General features: G+C 51.4%; 1 protein-coding gene across 1 annotated transcript; it reads right to left on the bottom strand.

Annotated features, from left to right (window-relative positions):
- Positions 1-978: 978 nt before the first annotated feature.
- On the bottom strand, positions 979-21,414 carry TRAP1 (TNF receptor associated protein 1). The gene is made up of 16 exons (XM_056866163.1): positions 21,334-21,414; positions 19,471-19,611; positions 19,258-19,329; positions 18,872-19,032; positions 17,812-17,921; positions 17,311-17,384; positions 14,953-15,108; positions 9,357-9,477; positions 9,169-9,238; positions 7,000-7,147; positions 6,665-6,850; positions 6,151-6,289; positions 3,073-3,158; positions 2,252-2,397; positions 2,011-2,083; positions 979-1,088 (listed from the first exon to the last, which is right to left on the bottom strand). Exons 3-16 carry the CDS (start codon positions 19,312-19,314, stop codon positions 987-989), a joined length of 1,629 nt encoding a protein of 542 aa, XP_056722141.1. The 5' UTR covers positions 19,315-19,329; positions 19,471-19,611; positions 21,334-21,414; the 3' UTR covers positions 979-986.
- Between the last annotated feature and the right edge of the window lie 170 nt (positions 21,415-21,584).

Below are 21,584 nucleotides of genomic sequence, written 5' to 3'. Positions count from 1 at the left end.
ATAGAGGATGGTGCAGAGTTGTTTTCTGATGCCCCATAACGTCAGACCTGAACCTTCATGTTGAAATTAAATCAAAAGAGCTTCCGGCTAAACATTAGGAAGAACTTTCTAAAAGTTAGAGTGGTTCCTCAGTGGAACAGGCTTCCTCAGGAGGTGGTGGGCTCTCTTCCTGCCCTGCAGGTTTTTAAGCTGAGACTAGATGGCCATATGTCAGCAATGCTGATTTTATTACCTTAGGCAGATCATGAGAGGGAGGGCAGGAAGGTTTGCACCAGTGTTTGGCTCCCTTTCTTGCATGCCCAGGGTAGTGCCGACTGCCACTTTGGGGTCAGGAAGCAATTTTCCTTCAGGTCAGATTGGCCAGGAATCCTGGAGGGTTTTCTTTTCCATATTTTTGGCATGGAGTACGGGTCACTGGGGGTGTGGGGGGGGAGGTAGTTGTGAATTTCCTACATTGTGCAGGGTGGTTGTCCTTTCCAACTCTGATTCTATCTAGAATTTTCAGGTGGACGTTCGTCACACTAATTAGTTTAACATGCTGAAATTTGTAAGGCACCTTGAGTAAAGCAGGATGTATTTTTAAAATAAAATAAAAATGTGACAGATCGGAAATAAAGGACTTTATTAAATATAAGGACCGCTGGAGGGCTGCTGTTCATGCACAAAACCCCAGAGGAGTTTGGATCTCCCTTTCCTCAGCCCCTGGCTCAGCAGCTGCTCCAACAGCCACTCCCATAGCAGGGACCCGGGGTGGGGGGGACAAACAAGCATTGTGCATACTAAACCAGTTCTACGCGGCCTGTCTGCTTGCTCCTTGGGGAGCGATGGGGCCACCAGGCCTAGAAAAGGCTGGAGGACCACAGCCAGCCCCCCCCCCCCGGCTGAATTCCTTCCCCGGGGATAGGCGTGGTTTCCCAGCATCACTGGTAGAAACGGGCCAGTCCTCCAACAGTTGCTGCGTAGAATAAGTCTGTCTCCCCTGGCACTCAGTACTTCTCCAGGACTTTGGTGAGGAGGCTGTTCAGCCGGTTCACAATGGGCCTGGGATCATCATTCAAACCTGCAGCTATCATTGCATTGTCATAGATCTGCAGCCAAGGGTAAAATGAAGGGGGAGGGCAGGGAGAGAAGGAAGAAGAAGAGTTGGTTTTTATATGCTGACTTTCTCCACCACTTAAGGAAGACTCAAACCTTCCCCTCCTCTCCCCACAGACACCCTGTGAGGTAGGTGAGGCTGAGAGAGCTCTAAGAGAACTGTGACTAGCCCAAGGTCACCCAGATGGTTTCATGTGGAGGAGTAGGGAATCAAGCCCGGTTCTCCGGATTAGTGTCCACCGCTCCAAACCACCGCTCTTAACCACTACACCACGCTGGCTCTGGTAGGGGCTGAGTGGAGGCTGTAAGAAGAGGCGCCAGGTATTCAAAAGGGGGAGAGAGGCATGTGGGGAGAGCCAGGGGGATTAGAACAGAATCTCAACAGCCCACCACCAAGGGACCAACCATTGCTAGGAGAGCTCTTGCCCTCACCCATGGAAGGACAGCAGGTCCCATGGACTTCCCAGGAAAGCTCTTTGCCTCGGGGATGGGAAAAGGGGCCCTTGGCTGGGCCCCTGGCGCAGCATCAGTTCACTTCCATGTTCGGCCACTTGACCACCAAGCAAGGGCAAGGCCGGGAGAGACATCCCACAAAAGCTCCTCTCATGGGCCAAGCAAGCCCCCACTGTGGCTGAGGCTGAACAAGCACTCTGCAGCCCCTGAACTCTGTGCCATACGCAACGGGACCTGGGACCCCCAAACGCATGCAGACACCAGGGCCAAGGCAGGCAGGACATTTCCTGACCTGGGGGGGGGGGGCGGTGTCAGCCGCAATAAAAGCACGCACAGCCAGCATTTCTCCTCAGCCACCTCCACCAGCCGCGTGCCAGAAAATGCCGCAAGTCCAGGCCACTGGCACAATAACGACGGTGCCAAGTTGGCGCAGACCTTTGGACTCCGTCCACTACAGCTCACCTGGTCAAGCAGCATTTGGGCCAGATCCGGGTGGCTGGTCCGCAGCTGGCTGAGTTTCTTAATCAGAGGGTGCCTGGAAGAAGAGAGAGTGTGAACGCCCAGACGAGGCGATTCTGAGCCGCCTCTCCCCCCCCCCCCACCTACCCCCCGGTAGCCTCCAAGCATTGCTATGACTGCTGAAAGGCCGGGGGTGTGTGTCTTGGATTCCCAGCCCCTAAAGCGTCGCTCCCCCACCCTTTACCCTGTGTTTATCTCCAGTGTTGGCTGCAGGATCTGGGCCCGCTCTTCGGTGGTCTTGGCCAAGTGCTGCATGCGCAGGAAGTGGCGGGCGGCACCCATCTCCAGCACGGTGATCATGGCTGGGTGCGTATCCAGCCGTGGTGTCACCTGAAGGGAAGCCAGAGACCAGGACGGTGAGCAAGGGGGAGCAGCGTCTCCAGGTATCTCTTTGCACAACTGAACTGGGGCTGCGCTGCAGGGTTTGAGAAAGCAAAGCCTGCCTCTGCTCTGAAGCTGGCCGGGGAGTCCCGTTGGACGCCCTTCTCTCAACTCCCCGTGTTCCTCACAGCGTCCCCAGCACTTCACAGAAAGGCCCATTTTGTTGGAAAAGTCTATTTTTATTCCCCTAGGAGTGCCAACAAGTAAAACGGGGTTATCTTGAATTCACACAGAGGTTGCAAGTGTACATGGTAATAAACACTTTCAGTATATAACTTTTTCTGGGGGGGGGGTCTTCCTTTTGGGTAAATACGGTACTCTCTTCCTTGGGGACAGAAAATTCCGCACCTTGTTGGCAGTGGGATATCCCTTTCAACCTCCCAGTTCAGCTACCTGACCTCTGTAACAAGCAGGGCTTGAGCCGTGGGGGGCCCAGGAGGGTCTTCCTGAGAATGCGCTAGAGGAGAGCCAAAGGCTGGGAAGGAGCCAGGGCCACGAACCCCGGCCAGGTGGGGGGGCAAGCAGACCTTGGTGGCCCAGTGTGAGCAGACCGTTGGGACCCCCACCTACCCGCAAAGCCTGCTGCCTTCATCCATTACCCATAATGCTCAACTCCCCACTTACCTTGATAGCAGCCACCCGCGACCCCAGAACATTCCTCATCCAGGCCAGGAGACCCTCCGTGTCCTGGGAGCTCAGGTGTTCCTCTGCTGCAGGTGAAGGAGGGGGGCAAAGAGGAGACATCGTCATCACAGGGGCACGGGGCACGCAGCCCCCTCCAGAGCCCCCCACCCAGGTCCAAGCAGAGCCCGAGCCAGGGACTGCTGTGCCCAGCGAGGCCTGGCAACAACCTGCCTGGTAGGCGGCCCAGGCTTTGAAGAGAGGAATTCTCTCGGGGGGGGGGGAAGAATCCACCCGGCACAAAGGGCTCACGAGGGAGAACTGAGGGAGTTGCCGGGGGTGGGGAGGTGTCAAACAGACCCCTGGTAAAACAACAGGGAGGAAAATGTTCACGGCTCCAGTGGTGCTCAGCACGCGCCAAGGGCCCCCCCGCCCATCCAGCAAGGCTTCTGACCAGGGAGGGGCTCCCGTGTTCAAAAGTGTCTTTGAGGCTGCAGGCCAGGTTTCTCCCGGATCACGAGGAAGCTGCTGCCTTGGCAATAACCTTCCCGTCAATACCTCCCTCCCGGCCCAGCCACATCCTTCTGCAGCACAAGCCCTCCCCGCCCCCTCTCGCTGAACAGACAGAGAAGGGTCAAGTTGCCCCAGCCACAGACAAGAGAAGCCGAGATGTCCATGCAAGGCTACACACGTTCATCTCCTTTACTGCCCCTTTATCCCCCCCTCCTTCCATGCCGTCCACGCACGCGTTTATATTCCTCTCCCCTCCAGCTTCTCCCTCTCCAGACTGATTCTTATTTACTTCACTTATAGTCCACCTTCCCCCCCCTTGAGACTCAGAAGAGTCTTCCAGGTACATGTGTTTTGTTCCCACTGCTTTCCCTACTGCTTCGTCAGTGTGTGTTGTATATCCTTCCCCCTAGAAGGCAGCTTTTAGGTGGGTTTATTATAAATTCAGGAAGAAGAGGATACACAAGGCACACACCCAAAAGTCTCAGTCCCCACCACCACCCTGTGTATTTGGCTCCGCCTCCTGCAGCAACCATCTGGGGGTGGCAATCGCCCCCCTCGCCCAAAATTCCAAAGGGGCCTGCAGGCTCTCTCCATTCACCCTCCCTCCGAGTACAAGATGACAGTACATGAAGGGCGACAGGACTAAACAGGGGTGACCGAGACTGGGTGGGATGCCTGCTGGGACCTGAACAGAGCCTCTGAAGGAGCTGCAGAAAGGAAGGCGGGAGCAGGACGTGTCAGAAAAGGTGCCCCCACCTGCCCAGAAACCGAGAAGGGGGGCCCTGGTAGCCCCGCGGGCAGTGCCATCTGGGTACAAATTAAACAGCAAAGAAAAACAATACTGTGGCCGGGGCCTTCTACAGACAGCCAGACCGAAGGCAACGGATGCACCCTGCTTTCCTGAAACTGCTGGTTTCTCAAACTGAGTTCGCCCATCTGCCAACACCTATCAGGGTTAAGAGAAAACTCCACCAAGCAGGGCATGCCCAAGAAAAGCCTGACACACTCTGCTAGTAACAAGGGGTGTGCGATCGGACATTGCCAACCTGGTATGATTTCCAATACTCCCTGCACTGGGTCAGACTGGCCCACATCCGCCCTGAGCCTGGATTGCTGGGGATGAGGGTTAGGGTTATAGATTTGAAAATGAAAATAAATAAAAAATAAATATCCGACACTGGGTGAAATGTTTTCCCGATTCCGCTGTTTTTCTCCCAATAAATATTGGAAATATCCAAAATCAGGGGTTGGGAATTCCTTCACTGTTCACAGCCGATCAGGCTCTGTGAGGGGCCGAAGTGCGAAAGAGGACCGAGACTTCTTGGCTGCTGCTCCAGAGGGCAACACTAAAAAGCTCACGCTGCAGGAGGGGAGATTTCAGATAAACTTCAGGAGAAAGGGTAACGCAGGCTAAATTGCAAAATCCTTTACTTGGATCCTTTACTTGAGAGACGTGAACGTTGGGGAAGGAGGGGAATCTTCTCCCCCCATTTTTTCCCAAGGCCTTTCCCCCCCCCCCCAATTTACTGATGGAAATAATGGAAATTTGGGAGAGTCCTGAAAAAAACACCTATGAAATATTTTGTCTTTTAGAATGAGTGAGACGCTTTTAAGGACAAGCTGGGCATGCTGTAGACACAGACAGTTCTCATAGGCAAGATGCATTTCTGCACCCAGAAGGATACCAAAATCTTCACAAGGGGGTCTCATTGCTTTTCAACTGCCTTGGGTTGTCCTTTTGACATGACGTGGTTGACCCCGTCACCTCTCCCTCAAACCCGTGACAAATATACCCACAAACTGGGTAAAAAGTAGCTTATTTCCCTAACTTGCTGTAGGGGGAGGAAAGATAGGAAGGAGGTGGGGCAGAAACTGCATCAAAGCCTCAGAGGAAACATCTGAACGTTCCGCTGAGAACTGAGCTCTCTCCAACCAGGCAGCAAAGATTAAGGCCCATCTGCTAAGACTGCACAGGGCACCTCAGCCAGCATTTTCCTCTCAAGCACTGGGTATATTTGTAGTTTTGCTAGTAGAAAACTAACCTGACGTTTATAACTCTTGGATTCCACAAATACGTCAAATACTGCAATTTTATCTGGTAAGTTATAAATGATGAATTTTATGTTGTTAAAGCAGTAAAATTAGTTTAAGGACAGTAAATATTGCATATTTTTCCATTTCCCCCATAGTTTCTGGAGTTTTTTCCTGGGGGAAAAGAGGGGGAAATGGGCTTTTTCCTGTGGCTTCAAAATTAACAGAAATGTTACATCTCTGGTGTTGGTAGGCTTTCCCTTGTTTTCAGAGGATGGGTAGCCATTTGTCAGGAATACTCCACCTTCAGATGTCCTCCGTCAAACAGGAGGTCTGACTCCAAGACCCGTTTCAGCTCCAAGTCTCTGCCTTTCTCAGGGCTAGAAAGGAGCCTGTCACAGCCCCTCTAGGGAGGCTGGGGCAGTACCCTCCAGACCCACTCCGGGCCTCCAACCCCCAGGCCTGTTGTCTACCCCAGAGCTGCTTCTAGAGAGTGGGTGGTGCAGCAGCAACCTCTCTGGCTACCCAGGAGCATACCCGAGTGGCTCTCCTCAAACTTCTCTTCCTTATAGTGGTCCACAACAATATCCGTTTCCACCGATATCAGTTTCTTCTTGTCAAACTCCCGCAGGTGGAGGAGAGTCAGTTCATCAAACTGCTCGTAGCAGAACAACACCTGGACCGACAGAGAAAAGGCTGGGCTCTCAAACAGCATCACATGCTGCACCCCGACCCCACCAACAAACCACCACTTCACAGCAGTGTGTTCCCCCCCCACCTCTCCATGTGAACACTCGCAAAGCCCCCACAGCCCCAGCCCCTCTCAGCAAGCAGGGTCCCCCCTCCCGGCACAGCACCCCCTGAACCACCTGCTGTTTGCCAACTGCCAGGGCCAGGCCTGCCCCTCGCAGCGGGGGCCAACAGGAGGCGAGGCACGACCCCCACCCAGGGCACCACAAGTGGCAACTGTCTCTCACACACACACATGCGGCCTGTTGCTTGGCCTCTCCCCTCCTCCCACAGGAGGCACCTCCCCATTTTGCCAGCTCACCTCCGCATCCTTCTTCTTCATGGCCTCATAGTACGGAGAGGCTTCAGCCAGGTGCCGATTGGGGGTGCACAGATAGTAGATGTTCCTGCTCCCGGCAGGCATGCGGCTGGCATACTCCGTCAGGCTGGTCAGCTGGCCCACGGGCAAGGCCGAGGACTCGTAGCGCAGCAGCTTGGCGATGTCCTCCTGGGAAGGGAGGCCATGTCAGCCAGGCCCAGTCTTGGAGATGCCCCATTTGGACACCTCCTTCCCAGATCACCAAGCGGCAAAGGGCCAGAAGAGCAGAATACGGCCCCACTCTCTCCCCACCTGCCCTGTTGCCAGCCTGGGCACACCTTGACCTCCTGCTCAGCCACTGTGACAATCCCCTCGCGTATGAAGAGCCCGTAATCCTCAAAGAACTTGGCATATTTTTTCGGGTCCTTCTTGCTCTGGGTAATGAAGAAGTTGATCAGCCTCTTCTGCAAGATCTCCCTGAGCTTCCTGCCAAAGGAAAGCCACAACTGAAAAAGGCAGAGGAGTCTGGGCTGAGGGGTCTGCAGCTCCACGGGAAGAGGCAGAAAAGAAAGGACTTCCTGAAACTCCAATGGGGGGGGGGAGGGAGAGAGAGAGAGAAAGGGTTTGACTTTCTCCTGCTTGCTCAAAACTTCAATTTGGTCAATTAAAGCGAGGGCTACCTTTCCCACTCTCCAGGTCCCCCTCCACATAACCGCATTTCATCCAAGACCACCAAATCTCTCTGCCGAGAAGGCATGAGGGTCACTCTCAGTATCTCCAGTCAAATGGGTCTTGGGTAAGAGGGGTGGGGAAAAAAACAAGATGCAAGAAGATGGTGCCATAGTAGCAATGATCTCGTCCCCAGTACAAGGAGACACTAGTTATGTCATCCTTTGCTTGCAGTTTTCTAGGCCTGAGAAAGTATTTTAGCTGGGAAAGTTATTTTGATGAGGCAGCTTATGGCCTTCTACCTAGCTATTTCAGAAATGTGCTCGTCGTTTGTTAAAGTGAACAGATTGTTTGTGCTGATTTTGCTTATCACAATAGCCAACCAGGTACTTAGAAATAGCCACATGATCATGATAAGTTACTTCAGAGATTGATCAGATAGATACGTTTTCTCTATCACTATGCATTCTTGTGAAGACCAAATCAGATTTCCTTTGACTGAAGCTCAGCAGTCAGAGATTGAAGGACCCCTGCTTGGTAAGATATTGGGACCCTTTATGCTTTATTTATTAAAGTTTTCTTTATTAAGAAAATTAACCCTATTTTTACTGTACGAACAAGTGCTAAATTATCAAAGTTATGCTTCATTATGCTTCCCCATAACTTTGTAAGTAATATTTTAAAAGCAAACCAGGTTTCAGGTTCTTGTCTCACTGCCTTTAGGGATTATCAAATAAACTCAATCCTCACACACCCAGAAATCTAATCTAAGAGTCTTCTGAGACTTCCACCCAGAGAAATCTGGTTGACATTTTTCTATAAAAATGCACTGCCATGATAAGGCAATCTTATCTTCCTTTAAATCTCTTCTACCTTAATCATGTTGGGGAGGGGCTGTGGCTCAGTTTGTAGAGCATCTGCTTGGCATGCAGAAGGTCCCAGGTTCAATCCCCAGCATCTCCAGTTAAAGGGACTAGGCTACTAGGTGATGTTAAAGACCCGCCTGAGACCCTGGAGAGTAGACAATACTGATTTTGATGGACCGAGGGTCTGATTCAGTATAAGGCAGCTTCATGTGTTCACTATCTAGGTAAGCAATTGGCACTTAACTAAGTATGAGATAACAGAACTGGTGCAAATGAGCTAATCAATGTGTGCATACAAGTTACATCTGACATGTCCTCTTTATCTTTTCTAAAGCAAGATAAGAAGGCCAACTTAACTCTTAATCTCTATAAAAAAACAAATTAACCTAACTTTTCTGTAAACGTTTCATGTCAAAGACCTTTAAGCAACCTTTAAGTTCGCTGACATCTGAAGAGGGTGTGAACTCACAGTTAACATGCATGATCAGCAAGAAAAAAGAGCAGTAATCAGATACTGCTGCAGTACCTCGGTTTCCAAGCAGGAAGCACTTGCCAACCACGAGCCCCACCAGTATGGCTTTGCCCAGGGCAGATGAGGACCGTCCACAGAAGAGACACCCTGCATCTCAAGAGCCACGTCCAAGTGCTGGAAACAGGCTAGCAGACTATTTTAATGAATGTGATTTTTAACAGAATGGTGAGCTAGAAGTGTCATGTGGACAGGTGAAGCTGCCTTCTCCTGAATCAGACCCCCCTCGGTCCCTCAAGGTCAGTCTTGTCTACTCTGACTGGCATCAGCTCCCCAGGGTCTTGGGTTGATGTCTTCCACATCACCTGCTACCTGATCCTTTAAACTGGAGATGTCATGGATCGAACCCAGGACCTTCAGCAGGCCAAGCTGACACCTCCACTACTGAGCTTTGGCTCCTCACTGAAAAGTGCCACCACACTGAGAAGAAGCAACTCCCTCACCTGAGGAGTGTGCTCTCCTGCAGCAGCTCCCGGCTGAGGTTCAAGGGGATGTCCTCGCTGTCCACCACCCCTGCAAGAAAAGAGGGCATCACAGAGGTCGGCTGCGGGTACCGAAGAAAAGAGCCCGTTCATATCAACCACTCCCTCACCCTTGACCCAGACTTCTACCGGCTAAAGCTGGCGGCTACCTTTGAGGAAACGCAGCCATTTGGGCAAGATGTCGGTGGCTCTAGTCAGGATCAGGACCTTGCGACTATACAGGGCAACGGTGGAGTCCAGCTCACGGCTGATGTCAAGCATGGAGGGCTTCTGCATATACAAGGGGGGAGGAAGAGAGAAAGAATCCTGCTGTTGGAATCGGGAATCAGGTACTTCACGGCTGCCCTTTTTGCCACTGACAGCAAGAAGTTTTCAGATTTATTCTTCACTTTTTACTTTCCCACATATTACCAATAAGAATATCTTGCCATTCCTTCAGTCCTTTTTCCAGTTAGTAATAATTAAGGAATAAAATCAAAAATTTAGTTTCAGAAGAATCAACATCTTTACCGCACTGATTCAACCACCAGAACAAAGACTAGGAAGAGGTCTATTGAATTTTATCTTTTCCATCCAAGGCTTAAAATTGTAATTGAAGAGACCCTGTGTAGTAAGTCCAAGAACACAAGGATTCTAGAAACCAGCATTGCACATGGGTTCCCTTCCAACGTGCACTGGAAAGCAGAGAGCTCTCAGAGGGCAGCTCAGAGCTCCAGCCAGGTTCCTCTGCGGAGAACTTCAGTGAGAAACCAGATCCTATGTGCTGAGGCAGTGGCTGAAAGGGAAATCTGTTAGTAAGGCCTAGGACATATTCATAACCCATAATGCTTTGCGTGAACCAAAGAATATATCCATGACCGTTTCTAAGACATTCTGACTAGAATCTAGTCTGTAACAATCCTTATAAGAACATCCTTGTTGGAACAATTATGAAAATATTTCTGGGAAATGTATTTGGCAGTACTGGCCAGGACCAGAATCAAGGGCCTGCCAAGAGGTCAACTTGACATCTGGGCTTCTAGCCATTCTTAATAACAATAGAGGAATTTAGGAATAGTCTGGTTTGAGTTGTGTAACATATGGAATGTTGTTTATCCTCCTCTATAAGATACTGGGCTGTTTGTCACTGAGTGGAGAGAGAGGGAACTGTCTTAGATCTGCTTTGGATCTCTACCTGCTCTCCCCATCTGCAGATCTCTCCCCATCTGCAGATGTATACGTTATGTCCTTTTATGTTTAACTGTAATGTCTTTTTCTGGATATGTTTGTTTATTGTTTCTTTATTAAAGCTGTTTCTTTAGAGTTCAGGATTGCTCGGAGTCCATTCTTAAATAATTAGGTCCAGCCTGAAGGAACTGTGAGCACTTGTCCCCGTGGTAATCCCACAAACAACATCCACAGATGAGAAGTCCAAAAGAGAGTTGATTTATTGGAAAACATACAGGTTTGCAGAGCTAACAGGTAAATTGGCACAACTGGGAACGAGTAGCACAGTGTAAGGCCTATATTGGAAAGCATGAGTCACAGTAACCCCCCTCCCAACGAGGAGCCGTTCCCACGGGAGATAGCGCTGGAACAGGAATTCAGCAGTTAGCAGGTCGGCCTTGAGAGGCCTCGGAATCAAAACATTCTCAGTCTGACAGGCTGCTGAGAGCAGAGGAATGCAGGCCTGACAGGAACCCACATCATGGCCACCCCACTCAGCAAGGCAGGCATCTGTTATGGATCTCTGAAGAGACTGGCGCTCCCTGGGCCAAGGCTGTGGAAGGGATGGAGAACTTCCTGCAAGAGTCAGACTGGTCTGTCATGCTGCTGACCAGGGCTGTCACGGAGAGGGGAGGAGGCAGCACTGAAGGCACGCTCGGGGAAACTCTCCAGGCCAGGCATCTCCAGTGCTAGAGAGTCACTGCCCACCTGAGCAGACCACACTGAGCTTGATGGACCAAGGGGCGGACTCAGGATAAGGGAGTTTCACATGGGTTTTGGGGAGGAGAGGATTCTGTCAGTTGGTCTTCAAAAAGATAAAAGAATATAAGAAAAGCCCTGCTGGATCAGACCACGGCCCATCATGTCCAGCAGTCTGTTCACAGTGGCTAATCAGGTGCCTCTAGGAAGCCCCCAAACAAGACAACTGCAGTAGCGTCCTGCCTGTGTTCCAAAGCACCTAATATAATAGGCATGCTCCTCTGGTACTGGAGAGAACAGGTATGCATCATGACTAGCATTCATTTTGTCTAGCAGCCATGGATAGCCCTCTCCTCCATGAACATGTCCACTCCCCTCTTAAAGCCTTCCAAGCTGGCAGCCATCACTATATCCTGTGGCAGAGAGTTCCACAATTTAACTATGCATTGTATGAAGGAATACTTCCTTTTGTCTCTTTTGAATCAGCTTCAAATGACCCTGCATTCCAGTATTATGAGAAGGGGAGAAAAAGCTTCTCCCTGCCCACTACTCTCCACACCATGCATAATTTCATGGACCTCTATTATGTCTCACCTTACTGCCCTTTTTCCTAAGCTAAACAGCCCTCAGTGAAAAAGAAATCAACAGTATAGCCAGGGTGGGTTATTTAAAACACCCCATCGTTTGTGGAGGCTGCCAGTGTAGGACAGAATTGTCTGAGACCTCCTTCTCCCCTGGGGGATTTGGTGTCTCACCCTGTCCTGTGGATTCAGGAAGCTGCCTGTGCCTGATGGTAGCTAGTTCTGCCATAGAACTGAGCACCCGTCCAGGAAGAATGCTCAGCCCCTGCCCCTCCGACAAGGTGTGCCAGGGGAAACAAGCGAGTGATGAGGTCCAATGGGCAACGGTAGGTGTTTCTGTCTTTTGCCTCTTTTAGGGGATTATGGATAACGGCCTCTCAGAACAAGGAACCGAGGTGCTGAACCAGCTGTGGCTGAAGCCATGGATCTACCCCGTCCTGATCCGCCTGAATCTGCTTCTCTCTCTCTCAAGGAAAAAAAAGGTCAGGCCGCACCTGGAGTATTGTGTGCAGTTCTGGAGGCCTCAACCAAGTGGGTGCAAAGGAGAGTGACGAGGATGAACAGGGGCCTGGAGACCAAGCCCTGCGAGGAAAGGCTGAGGGAGTTGGGAATGTTTAGTCTGGAGAAGAGGAAGTTGAGGGGGGACATGAGTTCTCTCTTTAAGTATTTGAAGGGCCATCACGTAGAGGAGGGCAGGGAGCTGTTCCTGTTGGCAGCAGAAGATAGGACTTGCAATAATGGGTTTAAATTGCAAGAGGAAAGGTACTGACTGGATATTAGGGGAAAACAATTTACAGTAGGAGTTGTTCGACAGTGGAATCGGTTACCTAGGGAGGTGGTGAGCTCCCCCTCACTAGCCGTCTTCAAGCAGAGGCTAGACTTGTCAAGGGATGCTCCAGGCCCGGGATGGGGAATGTCAGGCCTGCGAAATCATTTGGTCTGGCCCTTCATGGATCCTGGCAGATCTCTAGCTCAGAAGGATCTAAGACTGGTGATCTGCCCCCTCCCGCGGACAGGAATAGCCTCTATTCAAGGCAGATGTGAGTTTGTTTTGCCGAGAAAAGGAACCTTCCCCCCCCCCTTGGAGAAGAGTCATCAGCTATGGAGCTGCTAGGACCACCCAAGAAACTGCATTAACCCTTTGCCCGCGGGGGGGGGGGGGTGTCAACCAGGGCAGCTGCCTGCTTGGGGCTTGGTCAGCTAATTTTAAGTTGATAATTTTGTATGGCCCACGAATGGGGTTATAAATATCCAAATGGCCCTTGGCGGAAAAAAGGTTCCCCACCCCTGCTCTAGGCTGGTCCTGCACTGATCAGCGGGTTGGACTAGATGGCCTGCGTGGCCCCTTCTGACTCTATGATTCTATGAGTCTATGAATTTCTGTTACAACTGATTCCCATCCAAGTGCCCAAGATGGCAGGGGGCCTTCTGAAGATTAGGTGGGGAGCAGATGGCTCGGGACCACCCTTCCTCCCTGTGAGCTCTAGCCCTGCGGCAAACCCATAAACAGATTCCAGCAGACGGCAAGTCCACGAAAGCAGTTTTATTGATTAGACTCGACAGGTTACAGAAGCCATATTCAGAATGACACTAGTAAGGGGCTAAGGCAAGTCACATGGCATATATGGAAAAGCAAAAGGAGATAACCAGTAACCCAGGCAACCCCCCTCCCAGAGGCAGGAAGGAGCACTTGGCAATTCCCACACTGAAGGACTCTATGAAGTCTAAACACGGGGCACGGACTGGACTTGGAGAGAACTGCAAAACAACACCTGGGAGCACAACCATGAACTGTCTTCATGGCCTGCTCCTGACAGCTAATCAGATGTCCTCCTTAATGAAACTGTCTTCATATGCCACCTAAAGATCCAGAGTGAGGGGGCCAGAGTGAGGGGTGCTATGAGATTGGCATCTTCAGGTGGAAGCCTATGGGTCTCCCTGTCCTATTTTGTTTTTCTTCTCTCATGCAGTAAACATGCACTTACAAAATTTAGCACCATTCTGTTAAATATAACCCCCTAAAAAAATCCCAGAAGCAATCATACATATTACGGATTCTCCTTTGATCCTTTGCATGTATTGAGCTCAACCATTTCAGCTAGATGCCTGGATTTACACAACCATTCAGAATTAGACATATTGTTTTAATTTTAGAAAAGGTACGCTGGTATGCATGAACTGGTTAAAGACTATGCCAAGGGAATGTCAAGAAACTGAGTCTCTTAATGCAGCTTCTTGCTTTAAAACTTTGGTTCAGGCTTTTGGGCCTACAACGGAAAAAGTTCATGATGAAAAATAATGGTGTTGTCGCTTGGAATTCAGCAACCTGGGACATTTAGCAACTAAGATTCCAGATTCAGGGAGTCGCAAGCTTGACTCCCTAGTTTTCAAAATGGAACTGTGGTGCCAGCAATTTAACAACATTCCATTCAATTAGGGAAATTATGAGTCTTGTCACCTGTGAGAAATGGGAAGGGCTTGGACTGCAGCTGAACCCTAACAGGATTACGTAAGTAATTGAGATCACCAGCCACGGGTCTGATTGGTCAATGAGCTCAGGCCACCCGGCCCCGTCTGGCCTTAAGAGTCAGCATTTTAGCCTATTTCCATCATGGAGTTTTGATGCCTACGCGATAGTGTCAAGATCCCTCTCTAGGCCTTTGGAATGCTGCTTCATGATAAGGCATGCTGACTGAACCCCTTGAACTCTGGACAGAGTGGACGTTGCTGAAGGGATTTCAACCAGGAATGATAACATCTTGTTAGCCTGAAATAATGCTATTACTGTGTGGTTAGTTCTTTGATTTGGTTTTGTTATTTTAATTCCTCGCTGCATACTGTTCCTTTTGGTAACATTCCTGCACAATTTTAATAAATCATTTTAATTATATTTTGGTGTTGTTGTCTTCAGGATGGCTTCAATCAAATTCCAGTACCTAAACCTACGAGCTGCATCTACCAGATTAATTCTTTTGTGACCCTCCCTCTGCAAATAGTCTACCCTGCAGGGTTGACTTTAATCCCAGGAAGGTTGGATGCAGGCCCCTTTGGCTTCTGGCTCTTTGGGTAGAGAAAGGGACTAGTGGCAGCCACTAAGACTGAGGTGTGAGGGGATTCATAACCCAGGTGTTTGGTAAATTTGTGAGCCGTCTGACCATCCCAATAATTCCTTGCACCAGGGGTTCTCGACAGGAAACAAAATACGCCAGAAGGAAGACATCTCCCCCACAGACACACCCCTCTCCCTGCCTCTGCTTACCATCTCTGGCACATAGAAGATGCTGCAGATGTTGAGAGGGGCATCGGCCTTGTAGTGGAGGGTGTAGCGCGGCTCATCGTAGGCTTGGGCTATGAAGCGGTAGAACTCTTTGTGCTGCTCTTCCCCAATGTCCTTGGGCTCCATCGCCCAAAGGGCCTGGCACAAACAGAAAAAGAACCAGCCTCAGCACCAGCCCGCCTGTGAGGGTCTCTGTGTCTCTGACTCTGTGTCTCTGCTTTCCATCACCTGCTGTGTTATCAGTGAACTCATAAAAGCAGTTCACACCTTCAGGTCCCAGGCGCCTGGCCTGATCGCCCCAAGTATCTCCCCCCCGCTGTTCTTCCTGTCTGTACTCCCTCAGGCCGATGCGGCCTTGGAAGTGTGATAGCTTCAGCAGACTTCCTGGGACTCGTTTGATGTTTTGTATTATGCCAAGCTTGTAACTTCCCATAACAATAAGTGTGAACCCCAGTGCCCCAGTGCCCTGGAGTCAATATATTCTGTAAACCCGATAAGCCCCTCACTTGCAACTTTCTACCTGTGCCTGTCTCATCTCCTGATGTCTTCAATAAATCCTTTGTTTCTGTATCAACGCCTGAGCAATTGATTTGGAGAATTAGACTCAGAGAGGGGGAACTCTCACACCGCCACCTGCACAGCTGGCCAAAGCAGAGCCCTCCAGAGGGAGTGCCTGGACTCCCAGACCTGGCTACCCAATCTCAGATCTGACAGCAGAGACCGCTGGGGCAGCCCAGTGAGAGGCAAGGGAGGGGACCACAGCCATGGTAGCGGAGGCACACTGAGAGCCAGAGGGGTGCACTCCGGCACTGCCACGCAGGAGGAGGGCCAGGGCAGAGGCTTCCTGGGCTTTGCCCACTCTTTAGAAAGACTTCCTTCTCCCCTTCTCCCCTTTCCCCCTCTCAGCCAAAGACTTCTATCCAAGGCAGCTGCCAAGTCAAAGCCATATAAAATCACAGTCTGAAGCAATTAAACAAAAATGATGTCAAAACCCCATCTTTAAAAAGTTAGAATACCTTTAAAAAATTAATCTGGTTTAGAATGAAGTCAGAGATACAGGGAAGAGGCCTACGCAGGTCTACCCAGAAATCCCATTTTTTATGGGTTTACTCACATGAAAGTGTTCCTACAACTGCAGCCAAAAATGTCTTAACTCTGTATTTAGGGACCTCTTAGAAGCGCTTCTGTTTGCAAAGAATGAACCGTGGGGAAAACAGTTGGCCCCCATCCTTGGACAACCCAAATGTTCATGTTCTCATTTTGTGCTTGATAGCAGGGCCCGGACCGGCACATTGTCTTGCTCTCAAACCCTCAAGGGAACTCTGACCAGTAAGCGCTACACCCGACTCCGAACAGAAAGGCAAACCAAGAATATGATCTGCCCCTGGAGTGGCTAGTACGATACCCAGTGACTCACATTAACCCTACACACCTTTACAAACTGGGGAGAATGCAAAACAGCACGTGGCGTGCTTCGGCAAGCTCAAAGTCTTTCACACACTCATGGGTCAGTGGCCATTATTATCAATGTGTTTCTTTAGGGCAGGGGGGGGAACGTTAGGCCCGGGGGCCATTTAAGGCCCACGAAATCATTTGGTTTGGCCCTTCATGGGTCCTGGCAGATCTCTAGCACAGAAAAATCTAAGACTGGCGATCCGCCCCCTCCCGCGGACAGGAATAGCGTCTATTCAAGGCAGATGTGAGTTTGTTTTGCTGAGAAAAGGAACCTTTTTTCCTCCTTGCAGAAGCGGCGTTAGCTATGGAGCTGCTAGGACCGCCCAAGAAACTGTGTTAACCCTTTCCCACCAGAGGCGTAGAGAAACATATTTCCTCTGTACTACAAGAGGGCTGGGGGCAGAAGTGGGGACAATAGAGGGGTTAAAGGGGGCAGGGCCAGAAAGCGTGGGGGGGGGGAGTTCTTAGTCAGCGTGTCCTCATTTCATCCCTGCAGGTGGAGGTAGCCAGAGCCAGCTGTAGAATCCGGCCCTGACCGTGCGGGGCAGGAGCAACTCCGGCGTGAGTCTGGACCATCCTGTGCCACCAGGTGGGTGAGTGCGCCACCGGTTGGATGCCTGCCCGCTTGCCCATGCAGGGGGGGTCATCTGGGGCAGCTGCCTGCTTGGGGCTTGGTTGACTAAATTTTAAGTTGATAATTTTGTATGGCCTGCGAATGATGTTATAAATATCCAAATGGCCCTTGGAGGAAAAAAGGTTCCCCACCCCTGCTTTAGGGTGAGGGCTCACGCCAGGCTCCCCACAAGAGATCTGAGGGGAAATCAGCACCGGATCTCTGCAGGCTTTCCATGCAGCACACCACAGAGGGTAGTACAGGTAGCTTACCTGCAAGGTGTTGGTGCGTTTCCCATCGAGGTACAGGGGGAAGCTGATGAACTTGCTGTATTTGGTGATGACCGCTAAGTAGGGGAAAAGATTTGCTCAGTCACAGTTTCCACAGAAGGGCAGAGTAAGGCCACTGCGTGCGCCCACCCGAACCCCACCGTAGATCAGAAGGCTGCCCCTACTTGCCCCCTGACCATCCTGGGGGATGTGGGATTAGCACACACACACACACACACCCCAGCACCAGAGAGAAGCTCAACACTGGCTGGGGAAGGAGAGGCATCTGGCGGGAGGCCAAATTCAGTCAGAAAGCTCCAGCCTCAAATGGCCGCCTGCTCAGTGTGCTATGCCACAGGTCTGCGATGAGAGTGTGGGCTTCCTGGGGACGCCCTACTGCCAGAGGGCGCCCTGAAAGTTCAAATGAACACCCCCCAAGCCTCCCAAGCATTTCAATTTCACTTGGGAGCGGACCCCTGATGTCCCTCCCAAGTGCTTACTCACCTTTGACGCGCTCTTCGGTAGCAAACTCCTTGCAGTCCTCCTTGAGATGAAGAATTATTTTGGTCCCAGTTCGGACTCCAGAGGCTTCTGAGATCTCAAACTTTCCTGACCTGGGAACAGAAAGCCACCTCAAGGGCACAAGGAGCAACCTGCCCTGTCCCAACTGCCACCAGCAACTGGCTGGAGATCAGCAGGCCATCCCAGGACGCAACCATCAGCCATAGCTATGTGCAGCATCAGGCCCTTTTCCAGTATGCTCCGGTCTGAACTGTATTTCCTTTCATGCTGTGTAGACAATGTGCCAGCCTCCACTCACTACATCTTCAAGAAGGCTGGGTGCCTTTAGGAATTGTGGGCATGCAACAGTTATGCTTCTGTATTAGCATACCCAACTTATTGCAAATACATTTTAAGCGCTAGAAAACAACAAGAGTCCAGCAGCACCTTAAAATCTAATAAAACTTCTGGCAGGGTCTGAGCTTTCGCGCATCACAGCTCACTTCTTCAGATACAGCTAAAATACACTTTAAGTGCCAAAGAATACCATTCCAGCTTCTCTCTTTTAAAATCATGAAACAAGGGTTCGTCAGCCTCCTGCTCTCCCAAAGGTGAGGTGGAGCATAGGCCAGGGCGCAGCAGGGTGGGGAGGCAAAAGGTCAGGCCCTCGGGGGCCCCCTTGGATTCATTTACCAATTACCAGCAATGATCACAAGTGCAGATCGAGAACTGGTGGGCCTCAGTGTGGCCCCCTACTGCCAGCAGGGGGTGTAAAAACCACCTCCTGCCTTAGAGCCCAAGCGGTAGGACCAGTGTTCCAATTCAAAACAACCAGAGGCTTTATTCTTGGCCCCACCCCCTTTCCCTTTGGCTCAAATGCAAATCAGAACAAAGAGCAGATCAAAACCCACAACTATACACAAAGCTAAGCCTAAATCCAGGTCGATAACACCTTAGGGGGCATATGCAGCCAGCAGCTCTGGTCTAGGACAGTTTTGAGAAAGGCCCTGTTTACGCTGCTTCCACCCACATCCTTCCTCCCCCCGCCCCCCGCCCTTCTTACCCATCAGAACGCCAGTAGCAGCCTGGGGCACCCAGCTGTGCTGACTGCGAGAACACTTCCACCTCATCAGCCACCATGAAGACAGAGTAGAAGCCCACCCCAAACTGACCGATGATCTTACTGCTGGCCGCCTCCTTGTTCTGAAGGACCTCCAGGAAGGCCTGGGAAAGTAAAGACACCTGCTGGCCCTCACAGTCTCAGCTGCTCTCCCCATCCCTACCAGGGTTGCCTGGGAAAAGCAAACCGCACTCTGGCAGACAGGGTGACAACGGCACAGCCCGCCCGACTGCCAGCAGGAGACAGGACGGGATGCACAAAGAAGTCCTACTGACCCCCCACAAGCCCCACACTCCTTCCTGGAAGAAACCCTCCCCTCCCCCTTTTACCTTGGAGCCGGACCTTGCGATGGTACCAAGATTAGAGATAAGTTCTTCCCGGGTCATCCCAATGCCTGTATCCTGCAAACAACCCACAGTCAAAGAAAATCTTAGATTGGGGGGGGCGGGGGGCGGGGAGGGTTATCTTCTGCACAGAGAACCAGATGGGGGAAGGTGGCCACAATTACACCAAAACAAGGACCCCTGCGCTAGCAGAAGTACCTGGATTATGAGTGTTCCCTTCTTGGGATCTGTCTGGAGATGGATCTCTAGGTCTGGCAGGACTTTCCCTTCAGAAATCAGCTGGTGGCGGATTTTTTCCAGTGCATCACTGCAATTGGATATCAGCTCCCGAATAAACACCTGCAGGAAGGTTTTGCAAATGGGGCCACAGCAAATCAGCCCCCACATGGCAGCCCCCATGTGGCGGACGAAGGTTGCCATGTTCCACAGAGGGGCTGGATCTTCTTATCCACCCAAATCACAACAGACCAAACCGTTGTTTTGCAGACATTTGTTACTGTGATATTTTTGTTATTACACAATTGTAAACAATCATATATCATGTATCTATGTAATACTCATATTGTGGTAGCTTGTCTTCTGCTTAGGGGCCTTTAAGGAAAGCAAAGCCATGAACAGGCCTGATCAATCCCCACTGAAATGAACGTTGGACGATGACAAGCACATAGTAAGACCTGGTGGGCCTCTCTGCGCATTTGCTATTCTCACTTAGTCTGCTAAGAACAGCTCATTTCAGCGATGAGAGTAGAACTCAGGCCTCCTGCCCCCACCCAGTCCTTCTTTCCCCAAGTGGAGCAGGCAGGAAGCCTCTAAAAGGTAAATTACTGACCCATGGGGTGATGTCACATCATGATGTTTACTAGGCAGACTATGTTTATGGGGTGGTTTGCCATTCCCTTCCCCAGTTGTCTACACTTTACCCGGAGCGAGCTGGGTATTCATTTTACCGACCTCAGAAGGTTGGAAGGCTGAGTTAATCTTAAACTGGCTACCTGAAACCAACTTCCGTCAGGATCTAACTCAGGTTGTGAGCAGAGCTTTGATTGTAATAGTGCAGATTACCACTCTGCACCACAGGGCTCTACTGGCACCCAAAATGCCTTGACAACCAGCATTACACCCAGAATCAGCTTTGAAGAGAAAGGCCAGGCTTTGTTGAGCGCCTACAACATGCCAGGGATATCCTGCAGCATTTAAGAATACCAGGAGCAGGGGCAGATTAACTATTTACTTGGTGCTCTAACACCCCCCCACCCCTGCCAGCATGACAGTAGTTGGTTTCACCCTTTTGATGTAGGTGTGAAGTCCGTGAGGACGAGCGCAATGGCACCCAGTGTGACCCTACAAGTCTGATCACAGCGCAGCCAGTGAAGAGGAGCACGAAGGTACCTGTATTTGCACTACGCAGCCCATAAGGAGATCAATCATGGCAATGCCTAAGTCTGCCCTGCTGGTCCAGGCAGTACGGTGACACCCAATCTACCTGATGGGCATTCTGCCAGGGAAAAAGTTGGCCACACCATAGATCCCCTGAAGTGGCATTTGTACTGGCTAGAGGGGGGCTGGATGTTCCAGACACCCTTCCCCGAGGGCCCACAGGCAGAATAATCCACCCACCCTACTATATGATATGAAGATCAGGAGAGGAAGATTGGAAGTTCTGCACCGTTGCACTCTGCAGAGGCTCAGAGGCAGGCAATGCCTCCCCAGACTCCCCTAAGACTCCTGCTAGAGCACGACCATCACAGGGCTGCAAAGCCCACAGTCACAGAGTGAGCGTCGATCGCCATCAGCTCCAACTAACGACGAAAGGGAAGCCGGCCGCCTCCAGGGACACAGGAGGAGCCGGCTAGGCTACTCTCAAAAAGAGAGAGCTGCTAGGAAGAAGCCTCTCTCCGCCGCCCCCCCCCCGGATAAAGTCTGAATCCCCGCCCCCCCCGGCTTCGCGGCCGCGCCAAGCTCCTCCCGGGCCGCAGGCGGCGAGAGGGCCCCACCCCACCCCCACCCCCCACGGAGCGGGCCCCGCTCCACCCCTCCGCGCGGTGCCCCGGGCGGCCCTACCTCCTTCTCCGAGTAGAGGGACCGGGCCACGATGTCCAGCAGCTTCTTGGTCTCCGCCTGAAACTCGTAACTGGCGGCGGCGCCTGCAGCGAGACCAGAGAGGCGGCGGCCGCGGCCCGTCAGAGGCACCGTCGCCGGGGTGGGGGGGGGGGAGGGAAGGAGTCTGCCCGCCCCCCCTCTCGCCCTCCCGCGCCTCACCTCGGACGCTCTCCGTGTGGGCGGCGAGCGGCGTGTGCCGCCGCGCCCCCCCC

The sequence above is a fragment of the Euleptes europaea genome, chromosome 21 (assembly GCF_029931775.1).
Source record: "Euleptes europaea isolate rEulEur1 chromosome 21, rEulEur1.hap1, whole genome shotgun sequence".
Lineage (NCBI taxonomy): Eukaryota > Metazoa > Chordata > Lepidosauria > Squamata > Sphaerodactylidae > Euleptes > Euleptes europaea.
The sequence above is the reverse complement of the archived record's forward strand: the minus strand, read 5'-3'. Positions and strand labels throughout refer to the sequence as shown.